The sequence below is a fragment of the Dermacentor silvarum genome, chromosome 10 (assembly GCF_013339745.2).
Source record: "Dermacentor silvarum isolate Dsil-2018 chromosome 10, BIME_Dsil_1.4, whole genome shotgun sequence".
In the NCBI taxonomy this organism is placed as follows: domain Eukaryota; kingdom Metazoa; phylum Arthropoda; class Arachnida; order Ixodida; family Ixodidae; genus Dermacentor; species Dermacentor silvarum.
The window spans coordinates 102,467,264-102,492,847 of record NC_051163.1 but is presented as its reverse complement, the minus strand read 5'-3'; the positions used below and the strand labels follow the sequence as shown (position 1 = coordinate 102,492,847).

The following is a 25,584-nucleotide window of genomic DNA, read 5'->3' as shown; positions in this document are numbered from 1 at the left end:
AGATCGGCGCACATCGTTAGACTGCACTGTCACCGTGATCGGACCACGAAAGAAAATAGAAACACAACCGATACGAAATAGTGGGGTAAACCGCCACGAAAGCCTTCGTCTTTAACAATGCAGAAACAAGGCAAATCTACCTGGTAGCGAAGCAAGCCCATATGTTCAACACAAGGCGTTTCATTGGTGGTTTATATGGGACTTAGCGCCATCTGTGTAAGCAGGAGACACTTCCGGCGGGCAAAAAAAATATAAAGTGACGTACGTCATATCCGTTAGAAAAAGAAATGACGTCATTTTCGCTGTTAAAGGCGCTGAATTTATTTGGGTGGTCTGCCTTTAGAGCAGTATATTCAAGGGCCGTAGACAAAATTGGGTGCTGAGTTCTGGCCGCATCGATGGACGCCAAGTCAATCGGCCAGCGAAGCTGAATGAATGCAGCCAAGTGAACAATTATCTGCTGTTCGTAACTTCTTTTGGCTGAACACGGTGACTGACTATGAAACAAACCTCGCAAACACAACGCCACCATACATGAGGCAAACATAGACAAGCAAACAGCGAAACATGCGAGTGGGCCATTAAGTAGCAGTTCAACTTTACAGGCGTACCTTTCTGCGCGCAAGAGCTGCATTGAATTTCAGCTGATAACGGAGTGAATGAATGAATAAAATTATTGAAAGGTCCTGCGAGTCGTAAGCGATCGTCGACACCTATAGACGAAGTGGGCTTCTCCCACGAAGGGACCGGGAGCCGAAGCTCGGCGGTGGAACGCCCCCCTTTTTTTAGCGGGCTTTAAGAAGTGGTATTTCTTGTCAATGATAAGGTGACAGCAAATTTTTTTCCTCATGACATGTATATAAAATGTATGAGGAATTTTATTTTCCTTGAATGAAATCAAGTTGCGTCTTGCTTTTAATTAAAAACGTTTTTTTTTACGGATGTTTGTTCCCTTTTCACCTAGTCGCGCTTCAATCGCTGCTCCCATAACCGCCTTGGCTGATGTTAGTGACAATTTCTTCTTGACCGCTTTTCGCCCGAAGCTTCGCGACTCATTCGAATCGACCTTGTGCGAAACACCAGGAGAGTGAGCGCGGAAAAACAAGATAAAACGTGATTAAAATGCCCTCCAGTGTGCGCAAGATGGGTAAGAGCCCAGTTACCACACCTCACTGCAGCACATGATCACTGTGCACAACGTGTTTATCACCCAAAACCTGAAGTAGCATGCCAGGCGATCAGCCAAGCAAACATATACAGCTTATCGGTAAAGTTTGTATCTCTTTCTCAATGTCTCCGTGCAGCATAGCTATGTCTCTGCTTCCACAGCTTGTAAAGCAATAACCGGTTGCTTTTAGAGCACAGCTCATAGGTGCCCGTTCCTGTAGCGACCTTCGGTGGCGTCCCTTGGCGTACCTCGTAACCGAGCGAAATAGCACAGTGAAGGATCAAAGCGAACGCAGAGAGCAGTGGAAGATGAAAGACGGTGATAGCGAAGAGAGTACCAAGAGCAAAGTCCAGGAAGAGGCAGTGGCACAACAACTGGGGGGGGGGGGGGGGGGGTCGAGGGTTCTAACCTCACCCCCCCCCCCACCCCTGAGACCGAGTTAACACCCCACGCGTCCAGCCCCACCAGTCCACGTGTACCTTCAGAGCTCTGTTCACATTGTCATGCAATTCAGGCGGTGGCTTGAGGTCGAATTTTCCCGGATTAAGAAAAACACTCTATCATTATCTGGTATTTATTCATTCACTCTTAAATTGAAGGCGGGCCAACCGCGTGCTCAATGGCTTTGCGTTGAAGTCCACTTATAATTCTTAGGCACTTTATTTTGCTATTTGCTGTTGAATTCCTCTGGCAAAGGCAAGGAAATTGCACGTTATGCAAAGTGCTTGCCCCCCCCCCCCACACACACACACAAAAATCCCCCCCCCCCCTTAGCAGAGATCCTGGGTGCGCTAGTGCAAAGAGGGTATAGCGAAAGCGTGAGAAGAAAAGCGTAGTGCCGCGCAAGACGGGCTCTGCGTTGACTACGGCTACGAGACGGAGCCAAAGTAGTGCGCATGGTCTCTATGAAAACAAAGCGCTGCGTGAACGGAGATTGTCTAGAGCGGCTGCTGTGAAATCGCGCCCACGCGTCACCCACGAGCTGCCTCTCGCGATCTCCCGATTAGCGAGGCAGTCGCGCCACACTTCGCTCCGTTTGCAACGTGCCGCACGAGAGAGATTGTCGGCGCCCGCCAATATATCGCGAAATAAAAACACGTATGCAGCTGCACTCACATTTCTCATTATAAAGTCTTTTATTGTCGGTGAACTTTTTTTAATCTTGTTTTTTATTCTTTTTTTGCATTTCGCATTTAACATTTTGCCTCCAGCGGAATTAATGTGCGACGACCGAAATGAGCGTAAGATCTTACTGCTGCCACTCCGTCGAAGGCCTCCACCAACTAATTGCGCGATGGTAGTTAATAACCGCTAGCAATCAGCGCACTACAACTTTTGCGCACAGACCCAAAGGTAGCTTTTTTTTTCGCAAGGTAGCTACAGAAAACTTTAGTTCATTTCGACACTGTCTTCCAAGAAGACAACGAAGAAAGCTGGATCGCCGCAACCTTCGTGGCGCTCTATAACCTCTGAAGACGTGAGGCCGAATTCCGTTTTTCCTTGAGCTAAGACGCGTTCCGGGCCCATTGGACTAACGCTGCCTGTGCATCTCGCTCAACAAAGACACTTCCTCAGAGACACCGGTATCATTTAAATAATTTAGCTTGTCGAGTTTTGTGTATGTTGTGCATCTGTGACGCGCACTGTGCATACTATTTCATTTTTTGTCCCACCCATCTGCAATAACATGCTTTGCGTGCCACCAGGTAAAACCTTTACAAGATTCATTAAAAAGCCTCTCTCTCACTCTCTCTCTCTCTCATGTATAGCTTCCTTTTAATGGCTGTGCTTGTCGTCATGACTAATGCAGATTTTTCCAACATCTGACAGCAAAGCTTCCTCTTTCTTTTTTCTGGTCACGCTGTCTCTGGGCCTTTGGAATAAACTGCCCACAAAGAACGTCCTTCTGACGCCACGAAACGCACGGTAGCGCGTTGAATTCGTGATTCCTTCCACGATTTTCACCGCCAACCTCGCTGAGTATACTGGTATAGCTTTCCGAATGTGAGAAATGGTGCTGCAGGAAGTGCTTTCGAGCTAACTTCCTTCGTAAACCATCTGCAACGGCACAGCAATCTGAAATTCATATCGCTTTGCATAAATAAAGAATAAAACGACGTAAGCACTTACTAATTAGCGTGCAAAGTGTATGCGTCGAACCGACATTCCAGAGCGCGCGCGAGTCTGCAATCCTCGTTGAGCGTATAGGTCGCTACCGAAACGGAAGCAGTTTGAAGCCGTTTTTATTGCTTCCCCAGCCAATTCGCAGAAGGCGGTGTCGCTGCTGCAACAAAATGTTCACTTAGGCTGCCAACGTTTGCGTAAGCTCGCATTGTGTCGAGATTCCCCTTGTTTCACCGTCAGGGCACGTCGCGTTATAGCCAGCATCGTGTATACGCCAACTGTCCTTAACCGCGGAGGACTTCGCATGGCTGCACGTCTGTGGCAAGCCTTCTTGTTTTTTTTTTCCCTCCTGTTTTACAACCGTCTTGAAAACTGCTGCTGCTAAAGGTTAAATTTTTGAGCGCTGACTGCAAACGGTTTCATTTGCCCAGACTCGCAGACGAAACTTACGTGAATTTCCACACTTGTTAAAGGTGCGTGTGTGTAGTCCGTAAAGCAATGCCCTCGTAAGGCCGGCGCCGTGCTACAGACGGCTGAACATCGAATTAGTCAATTTTAAACTTAAATCAGAAGAAATGCCGGGAAAAACAATTACCCGGACTTGAAGCAACGTGCGCTTGTCTCGATATGTCGACACTCAATTCGTTATGCAGCAGCTGTCGCGAAAGATTTGGCTCTAATCGGTGCGAGACCCTCCAACCATCACCGCTGAACTAAACGGCGTGTGCCGAATGTACGTACATATCAACTGCTGCGACATGAGGCCGTAATCTGAACCCAACGCGGTAGCGCAGTGATAGCTATGGCTCTGCGTTGCTGAGCTCGAGGTGTCGGGTTCGATTCGAACCGTGGCGGCCGCATTTTGATAGGGAGCGAAATGCAAAAATCGTCAGCGCTTCCCCTACAGGAAAATGGGGGTAAGCGAAGCTTGTCCTGGGTGCACCTTATGTTTGACGGTTAGGTATGTTGTGAGTAACTTGACCATGGCCGAGGGAAGGTCAGGCGATCTTCTCGGCGTTGGTGGAGTGCCGTAGCGTCAGCAGCTCGCACCGTAGGATCGGCCGCTCGACGACGCACCCTTTCACGGGCGATCTCCCGTCAGCACTCGGCGAAAGCTGCCTGTTCGGAAGTACGCACAATGCGTGGCCGTCCCATCGGTTTTCCGAGGCTGAACTGAACGGAAACTGAGCGGGCGCCGCGCGCGGAACCCTTTCCTGCCCTTTCCCTCCCCGGCGGAAACGAAACGGCTCTGATTGGCTGCGCATGTGCTGTGAGCGCGTTCTACGCAGCTGGCACCGTGTCTAATGACTCACGCTCCGGCACCGGCGAGCCGCCGCTGAAGCCGGAGTTTTCGCGTTACATCACCGGCGCAGGCTAGCGTATACAAGCTTCGCTTGAAAAGACTCGTGTACTTACTCCCGTATTCAGAAATGCAACTTAAGTTGAAGCACATGCTTGACTTGATTTAAATGACGCCTGGCGTGAACGGTCCCAAGACGCTCATTGCGTTTCCTTCGGCGCGTTCGCGATAGGCGTCATTTTGATCAAGTCAAGCATGAGCTTCAAGTTAAGATGCATTAAAGAACCCTACGCGGCAAAATTCATCCGGAGTTCCCCACTATAAGACATGCCTCATAATTGTATCGAGGTTTTTTCATGTAAAACCCCAGCACTTTTGAGGAATACATGGTTGCGCTAACAGGAAAACAAAGACTTAGAAAGAAAAGTAGGAAACGATAGGTCGGGCGCTGAACTTCAACTGTTTTATGCTTACAGCAGACCAGAAGGAATTCAGCAAATGCGCATGCGTGTGTCAGTGTCGCCTAAGGCGATTACAGTGACGTTTTAACAGTCGCATCTCGTAGTCAAACAGAAAAACAGACGTATCACTAATACAACTCGGGCCTCTCTCTTTTATGTGATAAGCCTCCAAAAGTTCTCTTGCTAACGTATCACCACTTCTGCCAATTATCTTAATGTCACGCAGTAGTGGTTCACATCTGCCGGCCAAGCTAACCATGCAATGCGCAGGTAAGTGCGCACTGCCTTTGTTTATGATGGACAATTCATGCTCCCGTGCCCGATCATTGACACATCTCCCCGTTTGGCCCACGTAGGACTTCCCACATTTCAGCGGTATCTCATAAATAACGCCAGTCGCACATTTCACGCAAGGTCTGGTGTGGTTGTTCTGGCATACGGACTGCATTAATGAGGTCTTAGGAGATGTTAGGCTACATGGAAAGGGCATGCTATTTACACATGAAATCCCTTCCCATGATAATCTTCAGTTTTTAGATCTGAGTTTAGTTCTTGACAAAAACCACCTCTGTTGGCTGTATAGCCTACGCGCACTGAAGGAATTGCTGCCGTACGATTCGGCACAGTCAAAGTTAGTAAAAAGAGCCATAGCCACTCTTTGCCTTGAGTCTGCTCTCATGAAGTCGTGCTCTCACACTATGCAGGCTAGCTTTGACAACCAATTGGCGAAGCTACAGACAGCCGGCTACCCGAGCTCGGTCGTAGGGGCCGTCTCAAGAACATTGCTCCAGAAGGTTAAGGGCAAAAAGCATATGCCTAGCCCTAACCAAAAAGGATGCAAGCCCGCAGTGGTGCCATATGTCCACAAACTTTCCCACAATTTGAAGAAAGTCGCAAATAAATTTGGTGTACCTGTTGTTTTCTTGGCGCCATGCAAATTGGCTGGACTGTGTCCGCGCATTAGCCACGTTGACAAAAAGTCCGGATGCGAGAAAAACCACACCAGACCTTACGTGAAATGTGCGACTGGCGTTATTTATGAGATACCGCTGAAATATGGGAAGTCCTACGTGGGCCAAACGGGGAGATGTGTCAATGATCGGGCACGGGAGCATGAATTGTCCATCATAAACAAAGGTAATGCACACTTACCTGCGCATTGCATGGTTTGCTTGGCGGGCAGATGTGAGCCACTACTGCGTGACATTAGGATAATTGGCAGAAGTGGTGATAAGTTAGCAAGCGAACTTCTGGAGGCTTATCACATAAGAGAGAGAGGCCCGAGTTGTATTAGTGATACGTCTGTTTTTCTGTTTGACAATGAGGTGCGACTGTTAAAAACGTCACTGTAATCGCCTTAGACGACACTGACACACGCATGCGCATTTGTTGAATCCCTCCTGCTCTCCTGTAAGAATAAAACAGTTGAAGTTCAGCGCCCGACCTATCGTTTCCTACTTTTCTTTCTAAGTCTTTGTTTTCCTGTTAGCGCAACCATGTATTCCTCAGATCTCAACCAACTCGCCCAGCAACAAGTTCTACCCCCCAGCACTTCGTTTAATTTAAACCCGCAGTTCAGCATACTGCATGACCACAACAAGCTGACACACTTTCTTCCGTCCCCGTTGCGTCTTAATTAGACGAAACGGGAAGAAAGGGTCGCTTTTCCCTACGTGCGTGGCCATGTTGCTTTGCGCATCTAACAATAGTGAGTTTTATGATAGCGTCTGTCGACTTGCGTACGTGAAACGCGAGCAGGCACATTTGCTGAACGTTACGGCACGCGTCCCTTCAAGGCTTTTAGTTTAACGTATGGAAAACACAAACGTAGGGAAGACGTTAGAAGACAGGGTGCCGTCTGGTATCTCGTGCCAAACATATCCAAATCATGACAATCCTTGAGCAACCATCCTGTCGTTCCTATGGCGATGCGTCTCGTTAGGCCTACGGACGCCGGAATCGCCGAACTGTCTCACTACGTTCTTTTCCTGTAGGTATTCCGCCGGACTCGGTCCTGGTACCCACACCCTTCACGCTATATATAAACTACCTACCTGATTGCCTAAGAAATACCCGTGCCATTATGTACGCTGACGATACCTCACTGGTGGTTATCGCTGAACCCATTGAAACTGCCACACATTTTTTAAACTCAGAACTTCATTCAGCTCGTCAGTAAATGGTTTTCCACAAGTAAACTTTCTTTGAATATTGCCAAGACTAAATCTCTTATCTTTGCATCTACCCATAAAAGATGCCTGAATGTTCCTTCTGGAAAACCAATAGGAGATAATGACAGAACAAGTCAGTACAATTCAATACTCGGTTGTAACATTAGATGCAGCGTTTAACTGGAAATCACACATTAAGAAATTGTGCAAGAGACTTTCTTGTGCACGTTTTATTCTGGCTAAAGCTCGGCGGCACTTCTAAATACACATGCTGAAAACATTGTACTTCAGCTTTTTCCAGTCTCAATTAACTTATTGCATAGAGTCTTGTAAGTTTTGGTTCACTTACAAAACTTACATTGAACCTATCTCACGACTGCAAAAGCGAGCATTGAGAATAATGAATTGCACAGCCCCAAACACGCCCTCACGCCCTTTGTTTCTGAGCAACCAAATATTGCCGGTATTGCCGTTTCGAGATTTCCGTGTTGCACTACTTGTGCTAAGAATATTGTCTGGCGTCCCTCCTTTTCCTTCGCGCACATTTCAAACAGCCACAATTAATAGCCGCTCGACATCACAAGGAAAATGCCTTGTCCCCATATCTCGCAATGAATACGGCCAGCGTCGGCTGCGTCGCCTTCAGTACGTAGGAGTGAACATTTGGAATAAGATCTCTTGTGCTGTGTTAGAAACGTCTAACCCTTCTAATTCGTTAAATACTTTTTTTTCCTGATGCAAACAATTACCTCAACTACAATGCCTAATGTTTGGAAACTGTTTCTTATTCAACTGTCATTCATTTTATTGTCGCTATTGTGTTTATTATTGAAACCTACGAATAGTCGCTTCAGAGAGATGTGCTTTTTGGTATAATGAATGCTGCTCTTGACATAATATTCTTGCTTGTCATTATGATTCGCTCTTGTGTACTTGTGCGCTTTCTATTAATATGCTATTACTTCCTTTTCTCGATCAATTTTGTGTGTCATTTGTATATTTGTATTATTTCGGTAGTGTTCAGTATGTAAACTTCTGTCCTCAAAAAACTTCTCTGCTATTATTGCATGGATCTATACTAGCCTGTGGCTAAGGATCCAGCAAGCGATACCCATGCATTGCATCAAAGAAAAGGACGTAATAAAAAATAATTTGAATTTGAATCACAGAAGTGCATCAAAAACCGTTTAAAATTCCCTTCGTGTAAAATTGGTTCTGTCAGAATTTTATTTATTTTCTTAGTTATTTTTCTTGTTTATTTTTCCATTGTTTATATCTCTTACTCATTTCTCGCCTATCTATAACTTCAAGTCGTCATGGTGCACACTTCGAAGCGACAGGCGCAGTAAAGAGCGTCAGCAGAGAGAACGTGCAGCTGAGGCCAACACTTCCAAGGACTGCATTTTGATGGACCCGAGCAGGCTCGGCCAGCAGCTGCTCCCCCCGAAAGCAGTCCCTGTTGTCAGTCTTAAACACAGCGCCGTCGTCACGAAAGGGGCTGCGGCCCACCCGGTCACCAAGTACGGAGGTCGCAGTACAGGCGACCATCGCCATACTTATTTATAGGCACTGCGCCGGATCGTCCATGGCGTGTGCCCGGTTCTTCAAGGATCTGGCTGGCTGTTATTGTGGTTATCGTTGACCTTGGTGGTCATAGCCCACAAGCGAGGATGGCCAAGAACTGACGGAAGACAGCGCGAAAAGCAAGGAGGTATTGGAAAGAATGTTGCATAGTTTCTCTTTCTTTCTCTTTTTTTTTTCTTTTCCTTTCCCGCCTCGAGCGACATTCGTCGCATTAGGCAGAGCAGCTCCGGCTTGTCAAAGGTGCAGCGCCAGTGTGCAAATTATGATTGAAAGCATCATTGTTCACGACGGACGACAGGTATACGCAAAAACCGCAGTGAAATACGGCAGAGTTTTGTTCGAATTCAGAGCGACGAATCCAATAACGTCAGTGAAAAATTGCTGGCTCTCCCGTGATCGAGAGTGTAGATGTACGTATGAAATTACTACCATATGGCGTCTTTTGCTGCCTGTGGTGCCGCCACCTTCAACCGCTTTTCTTCTTCCAACAATGCAGAGCGCTCAGCGTCTGTCGCTACTTTGTCTTCTTGTCGCGAACCGCTCACGACTCACGGGCCTCCGCTGTCGTTCAAAAGAGCATAGGCTACCTCTCTATCTGCCTTTTGAACGTCGCTATTGGAAATGACAAATAAAAGTTCAGTGTACTATAGAAGTTGCTGCTTGAGTGATGTTGTGAACAAACATTAGAAAGAAATCGCAAGCGATATTTTTGTAACTTGTTTGGGAAGTACCTAGCGTATGTAATGCGGTCCTGTACAAATAGTTTGGGGCCAGAGACCGCATTTTCTGAACTTTTGACTGGTTCTCAAACATTATTTGTGTCTGCCAACCTGTCTGCAACCTGCCTGGAACCTGTTTTATGTACCTGAGTTTCCAATAAAAATTCCTTATTCGCCTACCTTCGCCCAGAAACCAATTGCTACAAGAAAGGTGGTGCGAAGAAAGCTAATTTCGCATGGTTGCGTGAACTGCAAAACATTTACTCTAAGGATCGACGATTGGTTGGAGGAGACTTCAATGCTCCTCATCAAAGCTGGGGATATGACAGGAATTAAGAAAGGGGTTGTATACTCCTTGAAGAATTTGAAGCAGCCGGCGTTATCTTTGCGAACGACCTGGACTACCCAACTCGTCACGCACTCCACTCGGGGCAGCGTGACAGCACGCCTGACTTGACTTGGACGACACTGGAACTTGTGAATGACTGGAGGTGTGGCGCCGACCCAATGGGCAGCGATCACTACCCAATCTGGATTGAAGTCGAGGCGAAGGCCACCGGAAAGAAGAAAAGAATAACGTCATCCGTAGACTGGGACTTGTTCCGTTCCTGTTTTGAGGCCTGCGACAAGAGCACACCGTTCCTAGAGAAGCTTTCAAGTGCAGCTGGGGAAGCCACTAGAAATATTGAAGTGGACGAGCATCTTGCAACACCTGACAAGCATCTCCTCCATCTGTGGGACACGCGAGCCATGTTACATCAGGTATACATCCATAATGGGAAGCAACACGTCGACTTGCTCAAGGTTCGTAACAAGACAGCGCAGGCGCGTCGTTATGCTAAGGAACTTGACCGTTGTGGGACTGTCCCGGTCTCGCGACAGTAAGATGACAAACCCAAAGGACACGGCATTACCTCACTGGGAGGCATGGACCACGCCACCCCCTCAGGCCGATGCCCGACGAACTATCAACTCCTTATGGGAGATTTTGCGCGAGGCCGGCTTGACCGGCAGGTTATGAAAGTGTAGTTTATTTTTTTTCCTTGTGAACCCCGCCATTGACCCCTACCCCTGCTTAGGCCACTGAGCCATCCTTTTCATTAAAGTTCATTCTCTCTCTGACTGGTTGCCCGGATGATCTCGTTTTGTTCTCGCAACGATGCGCGGATGTTCTCGTTTGAGTGCCCGGATAACGGCTGTGGCTTCTGACTCAAGGTCAATTGAAGGTCGCCGACAATGGGAGCTAAAAGCGTTTTATGCTTAATAATTAATCGACAGCATTATTTCGCTGCTGCAAACTTGGACATACTAGGCGAAACAAAAAGTACAATAGCATGAATTCTGCCTCACTTATTCGTCCACACAGCTGCTTTCTTTCATTTTCTTTCCGCTCAACCATGCGAAGAAATGAGCACGTGACACCAGGTACGTGGTTAACGGCTGTGATTGCTTAATGACGTAATTTTGCAAGTACAAAACAGTATAAGCACTCTCCCGGAGCCTGCTCAAATGTCTCATTTCCTTACGTGCTTGCTCTGCTGAGCATCTATAATGTGTTCTGCAATTTCAAGCCCCCTTAGTTTAACTAGCTGTCAATCATTAGTAGCAGTGGCAGTTCGACGACGACGCCACTGCGACGACTGCTCCGACACTATGACGCTAAGGTTGACACTTTGGGAAAGAGTCCTCAGCGCGGACAAACGTGTTTCTTAGAAGATTTCTTCTGACAAGACATCGTGATGATAATAACCGCGACAGGCAAGTTGCGTGGTAGCCAGATTAAATTTAGTTAACGTGTTATTATCGCTGTAAACTTTCTCTGTCACGGTGAGTTTGGGCAGAGTGGTTAAGGTTATTTCATTGCTCAAAGCTCTACGCCTTTGCTAAACGATGAAACATTGCCAAAAAAAGCTAAACGAAAGGAATACAGCAGAATCTTCTTATCAAGCCAGTTAACTATTATATTAAGCCAGTTTTTATGGCACAGTTAAGTATAGTTGTTTTAGATTGGTCATTGGGTGAAATGTTGCAGTCATCACGGTGTAAGTTTTTTTTTCTTTTTTTTTTTTTTGCAGGCGGTGCAAGCAATTGTGCAAGTGTCTGTGCCGTGGCACCGCGCGATTGTATTCATGTAGCTCGGCAGAAACCCTGATAACATTGTTTTGTTTTTTTTTTTTTCATCCTGTCTCAGAATGTGCCTTTTAGCAATTAGTATCAACCTTTTACTTTTTCTTAACCTTATACCAATTAGCACCAGCCCAGAGCTCTCCGTCTCATGAACTACCAAAATCACACTTCTCGTCGAGAACCTAGCAAACATGCGCAAAGCACCTGAAAGGGAACAACCCAACTGAGAACAGCTTATCCACCGTTTTCTGTCGTTTTGCAAAGGTACAGGATAACCATTTCGATAGAAATGAAAATTATTAGAGGCCACATGTCCCCTTCCGATCACGTCCTGTTCCCATTCAAACCGGAGCTGGAACGCTCCGCGGCATATATCAATAAGGGAATGTCACAGTGATGAAGTATGTGAGTTTCCTTTCGGGAACGTGTTTTAGCACTATGCGTGGATGGGCGAATTCGAATGTATCTACGGCTAGGCAGGAAGCTCACTGGCGGATAACTTTAGCGGCGCTTGCTGACTCAACTGTAGAAGGCACCGCCGACGCGAAAACGCTAAGACCAGCTTTGCCCAAGTGATGCCGACACGCATGATTCGTGCGAAGAAACAATGCGTGCTGGTAAGCCTGCGCAAGACGCCCGCAGGCCTCCAAAGCGCGCGTTAAACGCTTGGTCGATCGGCCGTTGGATCGTAACAGCGCTTCAATGAGAAAGAGAGTACACGCTGTTGGAAACTGCACTGGCACGTCCTTCTCTTGAGGAAAGAACGACTCCACTTCCGCCTACGATGGATACGACGGTTGCCTGGACCACGACCGCTTCTACGATGCCTCATCCAAGGAGGTTTATTAAACCTCCTTGGTCTCATCGCACAATCTTAAGGGCAACACCCTCATAACGTATGACAGTCAGACGACCTTTATGTAAAACAGTACAAAGAGAAACTGTTGACGAAGAACTGAAATTTGGGTTAGTTGGTACAGGTTCATCGTGGTGTCCTAGGTGCCAAAGAAGAAAAAGAAGAGCTACTCTGAAACTGAAACACTGAGAAATTGAAAGCGAAAGCGCTGTCGAAAGACCATCGAAGTCGTTCAGTTATGACTAGTGCCGTTATAAACAGCGCCGTTTGGTCTTACTTGGCGATTACGACTCCACGAAGAAACGCTTGACACAAAGGACTCCCGAGAAACTCCCGACCGCAGAAATCGTATCTTACTCCGTGAACTCCTGTCATAGCGGCCCGCAGCCCCGGTGAACAGAGAACCGAAAGACAATAAGGATGTCAGAATTTAGGCGTCACGTATGCGGCATTCCAGGCAGCTGACTTCCGTAAACAGTGCGAAGCGGGAACGACGCCGTCAGAAAGGGACGATGTGTGTCGGTCCGTACGTATGCATTTCCTGGCGTCGCGTATGCAAGCGGCTGTACCGGCACCGTTATACGTGGAAGCTGCCGCACCGCTGGCGCGTGTTCGTCTCGACCATGGCAGAGAGCGACTCCTCTCCCGGATCGCGTAATAGTGGTAACCCTCGCGCCGTACAAGCGAGGGAGACCGCGTTTCCGACAAGGGCGGCAGGGAGAGAGGGCGAGACGAAGAATTAAGGAGACGACGTCGGCCAACGAGGAGGACGTCCTCAGCGCGCGTCGACGCCAGCGGTCGATGACGTCCACGGCGATGGCCACCGCGAGGGTTTTATGGTTACGCGACGGCGGAGAGGTCCCCCCCTCTCGCGTCCAGCAGAGGCGCGCGCGCTCTTGAAAGCCAGGGCGGCAGCGGCGGCGAAGGCCAGGGTCAAGGCTGGCAGCACAAGTGCCGCTGTGCATCCTCCGGACCGCAAGTCGTGCCAGTCTGCTCCGCCGGCCGCTGCTGGTCCGCCGCTCCTCCACCAGGCTCCCCTCGTACGCGCGCTCTCTCGCTGCCATGAACAAGTGAGTGTGGAACACTGCTTGCCTCCGTCTCCGTGTGAGCCTGTGCCTGTGTGTGGTCGTGTGTGCGCCCGTGCTCCTGGACGGCCGCTGTTATGCCTGGACACGAGAGCTACTTGGGATTCTTCTTTACCGACAATAGCTTTTTTTTTTTTGCTTTCTCATCTTTCTCGATTTCGAACATCGCTTTTCTTCGAAAATATGAGTCCGTTCGCGGATAGCAGCCTCCCGCGCATTTGTGAGAACAAGACCGCAGAGAAAGGTTGGCCCGGCGCTAACGAAACTGTAGGACTGTGGCTACGATGTGGTCGATCGAGGATTTTTAGAGAACGCTGTGGAATCGGTCTCGAACGCGTGCAGACGTGACCGACAGACCTTGAGGTTGAAATAACACCGAATTGAGGGACCAGAAATACACGTCGCTATAACTTGAAAGCAGACACTTTCTCTGTCTCTTTTTTTTTTTTTCGTTAAGCTGAAAGGATATTTCCGGTTATATGTCTCACTTCGGCAGCGTGTATGAAAACGTGTGCTCTCTTGTGTGGAAAGTCGTTAAAAAATTAACTAAGATACGGAGAGCCTCTTAACGTGGTGCTTTTCATGCATGTATCTTGGAATGCTTATAACGGCTTCTTTAGTGGCGCGTTTATCGGAGTCATTCGATCACGATAAATGAGACGAAGACGACGGCGCAGCATTGCATGGTGACCACTTAGATCTAGAGGCATCGATAGCACCCGGTCCGGACAGGACGAGACAGGAGAGACCCGTGGTGACCCGTCACGTTCCATACACACTTTTTCTGTTTTTGGGCACTGGTTCTCGAGCTATATATAACCACTTCGCCATAAGGAAGCGTTCTTAACGATCTCGATACGGGTACGGGTTAAACGCGGGCAGTCGCGCCTGATATGTAGGCAGTAAAACAGCGTTACGTTTTCAAGCCGAACAGGTGGATTTAGATAAAAGGCCTCGCACAGCATTCCTTGTGTCCATCACCTATAACTTATTTAGAGATCTGGAGTTAAGAAACCAAAGAACGCGTCCGAAACTTCCGTTAGGCCAGATTTTTCGTCGTGTGACCCTTTCTGTCTTTCTTTTTTTTTTCCTATTTATTTTCTTCTTTTTTTTTTTTTGCGACGCTGCTCTCCGTGCCGTCTTGTCTAACCAGAGACCGGAATGACTTGCCCTAGACTAAACAAAATCCGAAGAGACGCCGGAGTCGTTAAGGAGGAAAGAAAGGGAGAATTGGCAGGGATGTTAGCCAAAAAGAAGCTTCGTTAAGCCATGCGACACGGAAAAAAAAAAAGTAGATTCGCAACAACCCGCGACGATTGCGTGAACAGGGTAGCGATCGGAAGACGCGGTCAACCCGAAGGCAGCTGCGAAGACCTCGCCACGTACGCCGCAAAAGAAATAGCCGCTAGAATAGATGGAAGGACACGTTTTAGGGTGCCGAGAAACATAGGCAAAGCTCGAAAGGACAATACAGAGGAGCCAGTGGAAAATGTGAAAGTAGTTCGCCTCCATGTCCTACTCTTTTTTTTTTCATGTTCAATGTCCAATATAGCAGCACACGGGTGACAAGAGACATTGTTGTTGTTTGGAGCACTAGAATAATTTCGACCACCCGGGGTTCACGACCAAACGATACGCGACCAAAGCGTGGTACATTTGCATTCCAACCCGACCAGGCTGCGGTCGCCGCGGCCGGGAGACGAACTCGGGACATCACGCCCGGCAGCAGAACTCCACAGCCACTTAATTACCGCGATAGCTTAGAATATGTGACTGAGCCCCAGAGGCTGACATTGAAAGAACTGTGGACACGCTAGCCTTGCCAGTGACCTATCATGGCGTTACAGATAACAGAGCGTGGCTGCCGCACAGCCGTCGTCGTGAGTAGGCACAAAGGTTTGCAGGTTTCCGTATTAACTCGCAGGATTTCAAACCACAATATTATGATTAGTTGGTCATAACTAAACCAGCGTTGGCGAGTAAGAGCAACGGCAGCTTCAACACAAAATTGAAGTATGCGTGCGTCGTTCGGTGGAGAGGTCAAGGAAAAGGCACGACATCATTTGAACGATAGCAGTCGCACCGGCTGTATCAACTCTTACTTTAGCGTGATGCATCTAGCCAAGCTCTGTTCATGGCGAAGCACTTTTTCGAGGTACTATCGGCGTCCAATTGAAACGCGAACAGCGGAGCGCGTGGCCGAAGCACAACTGAAGGTACAGTGCGCGCCGTCCAGTCATCATCATTGACAGGCACGTAGTACATCCGGTTTGACCGCACTGCGCGATGACGCTACCCCTGTTCGTTCCAGGGCCGGTATTTTGTAGCGATGCCTTTTCGATGCTAATGCCTTTTCGCGCTTTTCGTGCTTGGTCAGTGGTCAGAGCGACGGTCCGCTCACGTTATCAACGGGATCAGCCGGCCGTGAGCGGTGGATGATAGCACTAGTATAGAATAAAGCACAACGCATCGCTACAAATACCGGCCCTGTTCTGGTTCTCCTTTATTTGAAAGCGGCAAAAGAAAAATCAAAGAACACAGAAACTAAAATACCGCAGTATTGGCCGAATGTTGTCGCAAAGTGCGGTGAAACAGTAAGTGCTATCGGCTTCAAGTGAAACGCGAACAGCGGTGCGCGTGGTATGGTTCGCGCCATCATCATTACTGCGGCGTCATCCTTTCTCGCTTTCAAATAAAGGAGAACGAGAACAGAAACAAAAAAAAATTCAGTGACGTTTGACTACGTGAACGAGGGTTACGAGCAATCGTATGCGTGCTACGCGTATGTCAACTACATTGACTGTGACGTCTCGCAGATGCCAGAGACGATCACACACAAATTATAATTAAATTATGGAGTTTTACGTGCCAAAACCACCATCTGATTATGAGGCACGCCGTATAGTGGGGGACTCCGGGATAATTTGGACCTCCTGGGGTTCTTTAACGTGCACCTAAATCTAAGTACACGGGTGTTTTCTGCATTTTCTTACACGAAATCTCAGCATGGGCTACTGAAAACTGTTTCGTCCGCTGGCTAGGCTAGATGCTACGGCGCTGCTATTGGCACGTGAACTTTTCGCGCGCAGTTTCAGTCCGGCGTCGACACGGCCATTTTCCGTGGCGGGATGATCCGCGCATTTCTCATGGCCTGAGTGCGCATCCTGATGTATACGTTTTAGTGGCATACGTTTATTTTACAAAATGCAGTAAGATATAAATGAATAAATCTATTCATTGATTCATTCGTTCGTTCGTTAATTCATTTTGTCTTGGGTGAAGAGCCCAGTCTTCGCGGAGAGCGTGATGGACGCGCCGACACCCGCACCGATTGAATGATTTTATTTGTTACAAAAATAATTTGGTTGTCTAGCACTACCCGCACCGAAGACACGTCGAGAATGTGCGCAACGTGGTCGCAGCTATTGCACACTACAGGATTGCGCACCGAGCTTTCTGTCTCCACGATGTAATTATTGCGCGCACAAAGTCGACGGACCGCAACAACAGAGCGACGCGTGCGCACACCGTGTCGCGTATCCTCGGTATAGACCGCTGGAGCCAAAATGGCGCGCGCGCCGTCATCACCGCGGTCGGTGGCTATAACAGCGGTTGTGTGCCGGCGAGGGAGTGGGTGATGCTACCGTGCGCAGCGTCCTGCTTCGTTTAAACGCCCGCGCTTCGTGCGAGGACTGATGCACAGCACATCGTTACAGCGACACTTTCTCTCGGCCTGGCGCTCGCCTAAGGCCCCGCGTCACATTCTCTCTCCCCCACCCTCCTCCTCTCCCGTCCCAGCCGCCATAAATCTCCCCCTGCCGCGTGAGCGCTTTACTAGAATCGTGGTCATAAAACCTCCATTCTGCATACCTTGATCGCACCGCTGCGCGTCTGATCTCTCTTGACCGCCTTTTGGCTTCTTCTACTTTTTCTTTCTTTCTTTTTCTTTCTTCTTTACGTTTGTACGCCGGCTGTCTATTTTGCCCCCTGCAAGTCGGTGGCTGATAACATTCCAGATTCAAGCGCTCGCTTATGGATTTTGTTGTACCTTCTTTTCTCCCCCCCCCCCCCCTGGTTTGAGTAATTCCCGAGGAATAGAGAATGAAAAAAAAAAAGTACTAATAATAAGTAGACGCAGCCAAATGGTCCGCGGCTTACTTTCTGATTTTTTTTTTTTCGCCTTAAACAGCATCACGATATCGGAGGCAGAAAAAGAAAATATCCCATTAAGGAAATCCTTCTCGGTTTCTTGCGCATTCACGCGGGCATTTCTTCTGATTTTTTTATGGTAAAGAAGGACGGGCAATACTAATCCACCCGGGAGGCTGAGGCTCATGCAGGGCTCATTTTCTCGTCCTCGACTTCTTGCTCTTCTAGCAAATCGCACTTTTAGCTCTCCGACACGATGCTCGCGTCACCTCGTGCAGCGTACATTCTAAGAATGTTGAGCCCAAGTAATGGGAGAGAAGGGAGACGACTGCTCCACTTGCATACTTAAGGGTTGCTTCGGGTTTCTTTTTTTTTTTCTCTCTCTCTCTTTTTTTTCTCTTAGACATAGTCATTGTTACACGGTAATCTTCCCTGCAAAATGGCGCGTAAGAAACCGGATGATTGGATCCGTTTCTTAATCGCCCGCCGATGCTCCCGCTCCCTATATATAAAAAAATATATGCATACTAAACGCGGTGTTCACTCTGTAATGGCAGAGTAGCGAGGTATACAAACCCACTAAATAGGAACTTTCAAATAATACTTCTAGTTCATTTGCACCTTGTGTTGTCCATTCTTGTCTGGAGTCTTTTCAGGCTGTTCCCAAGTATTCTCGTAATGTACCAACAAGCTCAATTTTCAAGCTCGCTCGTTTAAACGTTGCTATTTAGTGCCTATCCTCCTAAGACCCTTTGTAGAATACATTGCACATTGCCTTCAACATTTTTTTTTTCGAAATTCACTCGGAAGTGATTACGCAAAATACTCACTCTGTGTATGAAGAGCGGTATGAAGTAGGGCATGTGTAACCGTAAAGAAGTGGCTTACTCATGTTCTTGTCATCCGCTTTCGAGAAATTTGACAATAATTTCGTCTAGACCTCTGTGTCATCCCAGACTGCCGAAAATAACCTCTAGGTGTGTTTCGAAGTCACTGAGACTGCGTGAAAATGCCGGACGCGGCAGCAACATGGCACTGTTATACACGTAGTTCCATCTTCATGTCTGCGTTTAGCCAATGAAATGCAGTTTTTTACCATAGCACACATCAAGATATAGTTGCTGTTTTCACGTACATGGGGACGCAGCTTTTGGCATCTAACCGTGGTGTTCAAATTTTAAAAATTGTTTTTCAAGTTCCTAACACAACAGTAGACAATAAAAACCGCACTGAAGAGCGATTATGCCCCATAGCGGAGTCCGGGTCTCAGGAGGCTATATAAGGAATATGCGAAGCTAATGGGGGTGGTGATGTGACCAGGTGTCGGTGCTTCCTGGTAGTCCCTCGTCGTCAGTGAAAGCCCTTGGCCTACAGGCACGTCCGATGGTCAACACCTTGCATCCAGAGCGTGGCCACGCCCTATAGCGCGCACGCTTCGCAGTGCACGAAATGTTGGCAAGGCGAGACTGCCGATGGCGTGAAGTTAGACAAAGCCAGGCGTGGTGAAATCGGCGTCCGTGTTCGCCGCTCACGTTTATATTCCATTCAAGGCCGCTTTCTCGAAAGACAAAATGACACAATGCGGTGTTCGAGATAAGGATTATAATAAGGAGAGCGGATTATAACTAAGGCAGAAGGAGGTCCTTAATAAGACTTGGCTGGGCCACCCACACCCGGGGAATTCGTTAACCGTCGCATAATGAAAAAAAAAAAGCCGCGGGTTAGCCATATCTTCTCACTTCTTTATTAGCTTTCACCGTAACGTGGAAACAACGTTTTACCGACTGCAGCTAGGATTTTCCTTCGCCAAATACTGCCTACTTAACGGCTGGCAGGCTAAATCCTCATCGTGGGATTGTGGCGAACGAAATGAAGGCGTCTAGATGCTGTACAAAATGCCCAGCGGAGGTGATAAGTAGAGACCGGATTTTAGGCAAATGCATTTTTTGTTACTTGCACTCCTATCGCCCCACTTTGATATATGAGCATGAATTAGAGGTTAAGAAGGGCTTTTATAGTGTTTTTATAGTGCCTATAAATGCCTATTTCGGCGTTCGTGCCTAAATGCCTATAAATGCCTATTTTCAATATCGGCGCCTATATGAACACTAGTTAGCCTCAAATTTCGCTTTCGAATGCAGTTAGAGACCGTTATTTATGTTACCGGAAACACTGACTGTTCGGAACTTTATGGGGTTCAACCTAGTCCTCTAGTTCAACCAACTCCCGGAAAACAACCGCTAGCAGCAGTGAAATGGGAGGCGCCGGCCAGTATACGCCGCCGCGCTGACATGGCGCGAGCGGTTGGCGAATGCGAAACCGCGCAGAGCCGTCAGGGGAACGGAGAGTAAAGAGCAAAAGAAGAAAGAAAAATGTGATGTGCACGCGGTTTTTGTTTTGTTTGTAATTTACTTTGTAAGGTGTTCACCGCCATCAAGTGTTCCTTCTCAGCGGACAAGATGCTAAGTGACAAGAGGCACAATTTTGAATCCAAAAATCTGGAGATGGTGGTACTTTGCTATTGTTTCCACAATCTTCACAGTGATTCTTAGACTAAGTTCCGCGTGCTTTCCAAACACATTTCTTCAAACATGTACACTTCAAATGGGCGCAAGTGTATTTGGCAGTGTTAGGACGTGTGACCTGTACAATTCGGATAATGTCATTGTATATGAGAAGATTGCCAGAGTTGCACCTAAGAGTCCTAATGTAAGAATATGTTAATTTCTAAATAAATCGCAGTTTATCTTGCATTTCTTATTTGTCTGTTTTGGTGTATCTTGATTGCTTAAGGCAGACATAAAGTTGCGCTTTTTTTAACCAGTAGTCCCAACTTTCAAGCATCCTTTTTCATGCCTGTTTCACTATATGAGGCGCTCGAGTACAGTGGCCATTGAACATGAATATGAGCAGTGTGCTTGTTGAATTAAGCCAATTTATCGTGATTAGTCCAGCAGTTTTATGGGACAATTGCACGGCTATGTTCAACTGTTGGCACTTTTGTGCCATCATAAACAATAACATTTCTTGTTTTCCTGTCGTAGATACAGGTCGCGGACGTCTTCGTTTGAAATTAAATGCATTTATGTAAAGGTATTGTCCCTATATTTAGGACGTTGGAGGCCTAAAACGTTGTTTTCCCTGCCTATTTTTGGCGCCTAGAACGCGCTTCTTTATTGCCTAAAGATCCGGCCTCTAGTGATAAGTGTGCGCCCAGCTGTAGAAGAGCTGGCGAGAGGTGTGCTTTCCTCAGCGGCTGTTCGCTGACCTTGGTCTACTCCAGGCCTTGCGAAGAAAGCATTATGTACGTACTGTTCGGATTTTTTTAATTTTCGGTTAGGTGCGACCTAGCTTCGAAGCACTGGTAGCACGCATGCGTTGGCACTTAGATAAACTTTTCTTCATTTTTTTTTTGACATCGAGCTAAATCTGACTTCGCTTCCTGTGACTTTTTTATTCGTTTATTTATTTATTTCTGTTTCATCGGTAGGTTTATTTCCGCGTTTTAAATAATCCTAATCCCTCACACCACCTTAGCCAACTTGGGAACCAAAGGGAGAAGCGGGAGGCCATGTTTCCAAACTCTCCACTTGATGATGTGATGTTCTGCGAGTACAATAACACTTACGGCGCCTTCCTGCGCACTAAGGGCTCTTTTCAATCGCGTACAGGGCCGCCCACTGTTAAACGGAACACGTGAGTGCATAGCACGTGCGAATTTTCACCTCCTGCAAGTGTACAATCTCCCAGCTTAGCATCAGCTGACTTGTGGCTGGTGGCGCTGGCAACCTTTCCGCAGACCCGCGCAGCACTGCATTACACATAGCACAAGCAAGCACCTGAAGCTATCGGGCACCAATAAAGTGACAGGCGCACATTAGAGTGTTTCCTTCAACGGCGAATCGCACTGCACGCGGTCATACTTTATCGTAACTCGTGCGTCATTTCACCTATGCTAGTCGCAAGCTGATCGGTTGATTGGTTCGCGATGTTCAACGTCCCAATTCAATGATGGGACTATACCAGATTCCCCCTTAGTCAAGGATTCCAGTTTAAAGCTGAACGCCTGAGGCTCTATCAACGTGCACTGAAATCTAAGTACAGGAGGAGGAGGAGGAATAAACTTTATTTTTGTACAGCATATTTGTGAGACCTAGGCCTCTCTACCGAGATGACGGCCTCGAGCCCTTGGGCTCTGGCGCCATGTTCGGCCTGCTGGATTGCCTTAAGTTGGTCTTCCGGTGCAGAGCTGAGCAGCGCGGTCTCCCACTGCTCTCTGGTCTTGTGTGTTTCATTCTGTGTGGGTGTCCCAGGACAAGCCCAAACCATTTGTTGTAAGTCCGCCCTTTCTTGACAGAATCTGCGTCTATCGGTGTAAAGTTCTGGATAGCAACGATGGTAGGCCACTGGATTCGGATATGTTTCTGTTTGAAACAAGCGCCATGCCGTCGCTTGCCGTCTACTTAGCGAGGAATGTGCCGGGATGGAAACGGGCCCTTTCCCATTTATAGTGTTTGGTGATCTCGCTAAAGATGGTCATCCGGTCTCTCTCCGTTCCCAGTATTCGCGTGTCACCTGCTCGGTCCGTCAGTTCTCGAGCCAGGTTGTGCGCTATTTCGTTCCCGGGAAGGGAGGAGTGTGCCCCTATAATGTAAACAGCTCGATCTTCACGATAGTTGGCTAAAATTCTTGGCGCTTTCGGCGATATTTTTCCTTTGGCCTTCTTCTCCGATCGAAATGCCGCCGCAGCGGCCCAGAGTCGAAACCGCGACCTCGCGATCAGCAGAACTGAGCTACCACGGCGGGTTCGTCATAAGCATTCCTTGCTGTTGAGCGATGGTTGTTTCAATTACCTTATTTGATGTACCTGCGTTATACTTCTTATTTGAGCAAATCTGTGAAATTAGCGCACCGGGTGATACTAATGTAAAACATTGTGCAGAAACCACCGACCATGATTGTCAATGTTAAGCGAATAGCCCGAACGAACGAATACACCAGCGAGCGAACGAACGAGCGAAAAAAAGCAGGCGAACGTTTTCCTTGCCGAGCCCGACCACCAATCAACCCGGAATACGACTAAAAGAGCCAAAGAAAGGTACTCACTTTAAAAACAAGCATGACGTATTGAAAGACATCTTTACCTTCAAAGTTCCCTGAATTCAACTTTTCACGAGAGTATCACTTCAGGAATAGGTTTCTGGTATGTGGTATAATAACGTAATTACGTAGCGTTTTACCATATAAAACATTCAAATTACACAAGAAAAAAATGAGAAAAAAAATTCTTGGTGGTTTAATCTGAAGGAGAATGTCATACAATTTCCGCAGATTTAACACCTTCCGCAAACGAAAACTAATTTCCTCCTTGGTGCAGATCGACAATGGAGCTGCCACCTCGTTTAACGGTCTGCCACACTTTAATGACTTACGCGGGGATAAGAGTGACACGTCCCATAGAAGTGTTACAGACGACACTAATTCAGCGCTGGACACTAGCAGTGTTACCAAAACCTAGCGCGAGAAATCGCAAAAGTCGCTGTACTTTTTCACTTCCCCTCATATATGTTGCCCACCCGTGCATCTCCCAATAACTTATAAAAAACTTAGCTGCCGCTGGTGTGAAGCGCCACTCTGCACAAGTACATAGAAGTGTGACACCCTTCAGTCACATTCTCCACCTTTGCGGGCGCGACTTCTTTTTTTTTTCGTTTTTTTTTTTTTTGATACTGTCCGGTGGGAAGAAAAAAAAAATTGGAGGACGCTTCAGCTTCGCTTTTAAGAGTGGAACGCGATAGCATTCAAAGATTCCTGACTGCTTCTCACGCTTCCCGGCAAGTGCAGCTTATGTAACCATAATGTTTACCGGGAAACGCTGGCGGCGAACGCTATGCATGAAGGCGGGGTTTCTGGTAGAAACGTCCTGCGTGGGCCGAGCTTCTGTTATTGTTTCGCACTTTTAATATTTCAGTCTTAGAAGACTTAACATAAAAGGCATGCGCAGTCGGTGTTTTAATCCATCGCTTTGTATGTGGGCTGTCATTCTCAAAATTCCGAGGAATAACCTTGTGAGGACTGTAAGACAAGGTATGAGCAACTTTCGAGATAGAATAGTGTGGCAATATATAACCCGCATACACCTCATGTCATATTACAAGGCTTGGCATATACATATACCTAAATATATACGGAAATTTCTCGCTCACTGACAACGCCGCCGATGCCAGATTTTCTGCAGCAAGGAGCCCTTAACGCTACCGCGTTGAAAACATGTGGCAGATCCAACGTACCTTCTCGGAATCTACAAAGAGCGAGGCCTTTTTAAATTCATAAAGAATGCTGAAACCTGCGTTAGTTTGTGTGTCACTGCAATGCCAGTGCAAGGTCACATACCGAAGGCCCTCCTCGCCCAAGCCCACATCATCCGCGTTACAAGCTGCCCAAACGCAGCCCCTTCGCACATACGCGGCTGCGCGCGCATGCGCTCTGGCGCACCCGTGCTACACCATGCAAGACGCACGGCTGTGACCTAACGGTTAGAGCATAGGGCTGCTGTGCTCGAGGACCGCGGTTCGATCCCATAGTCGGTCACGTAAATCTTTAAAGCGTGAGCCGTTCACCGATACAGCAGCAGCACCCAGCAGCCACAGTCAGGAACGACCGGGGGAGGGTTCGCAAAAAAAATTATGAGGTTTTACGTGCCAAAACCACGATCTGATTATGAGGCACGCCGTAGTGGGGGACTCCGGGAAATTCGGACCACCTGGGGTTCTTTAACGTGCACCTAAATCTAAGTACACGGGTGTTTTCTGCATTTCGCCCCCCATCGAAATGCGGCCGCTGTGGCCGGGATTTGATCCCGCGACCTCGTGCTTAGCAGCCCAACACCGTATAGCCACTAAGCAACCACGGCAGGCAGGGTTCAAAAAGAAAGCTTCGCAATAAAAACCAAGGAAAACTCAGCTGCGGGCCAATTGTGATCCATCAGCGACACCTAACGTTACGCGAGCTCACTTCAGAGCACACCTGACCACTTTACTAAAACGCTCTATACCGTGTTCCACGCGACGTACGAGGGGCAGCTTTCCGTCAGAAGTGGTGAAGTAGTAGTTCTTCGCTATACCTGCAGCCAATAATTAACTTGTGGTTGTGGTTCCGGCCTGTGATTCGTATCTTTTTATGAAAAAAAAATATATTGAGATCCAAGACACATGTAGAGTGGAGCTTTAGTGAAGCGGTTAGTTAACTGCTTCACAACTAACGGCAATGCGAACGATTTCGTCTAGTTTCTTTAGGTGAACTCTTACGCAACGTTTATCCACCAGAAAGGTCACAACGCACTCTCGTACAATTTGTTTTCTGTTTATTCATTACATAGCTCACACAGTATACGCCGAAATGTAAACACCAAATCAGGTGCAAATGCAGAATGTCTAGACAGCGATGTCCCGAGGAACACGGCCACGCATGATACTTGTCGAGGGAACGATGGGGACGAGAGATGTTTGCACAAAGCACGGCACATTTAAGGGTTAATCCGTAACCCTTGTGTCAGAAAGACGCAAACCCATTCTTGGGGATGGGTGAAGAGTGGGCACGCACTCGGCGGCACACACGCATGGGGTAGGCCAAGAATGGGGTAGGCTAAATATAAGAAATACAAGAAGATCAGAGAAGTCGGCTGAATAACACGCGCTACAGCATTGGAGAGACGCATATGAGGTGACGCTACACCCGCAAATTTTATACCGTGATTTATTTCGTTTCATTACGCAGACGTTACGTTTCATTACGTTCATTCGACGAGAAACTAAGGCACAAAACCCCGCGGGGCTGGTAG

The 25,584-nt window shown here is 47.6% G+C and overlaps 1 protein-coding gene across 1 annotated transcript in view; it reads left to right on the top strand.

Moving 5' to 3' along the window:
* Window positions 1-13,277: 13,277 nt before the first annotated feature.
* LOC119431725 (peroxidase) overlaps window positions 13,278-25,584 on the top strand; it is a 70,955-nt gene continuing 58,648 nt past the window's right edge. Inside the window, exon 1 of the mRNA XM_049657347.1 lies at window positions 13,278-13,580. Coding sequence (XP_049513304.1) covers window positions 13,573-13,580 — 8 coding nt within the window. The 5' untranslated portion in view covers window positions 13,278-13,572. The remainder of the gene's footprint in view (window positions 13,581-25,584) is intronic.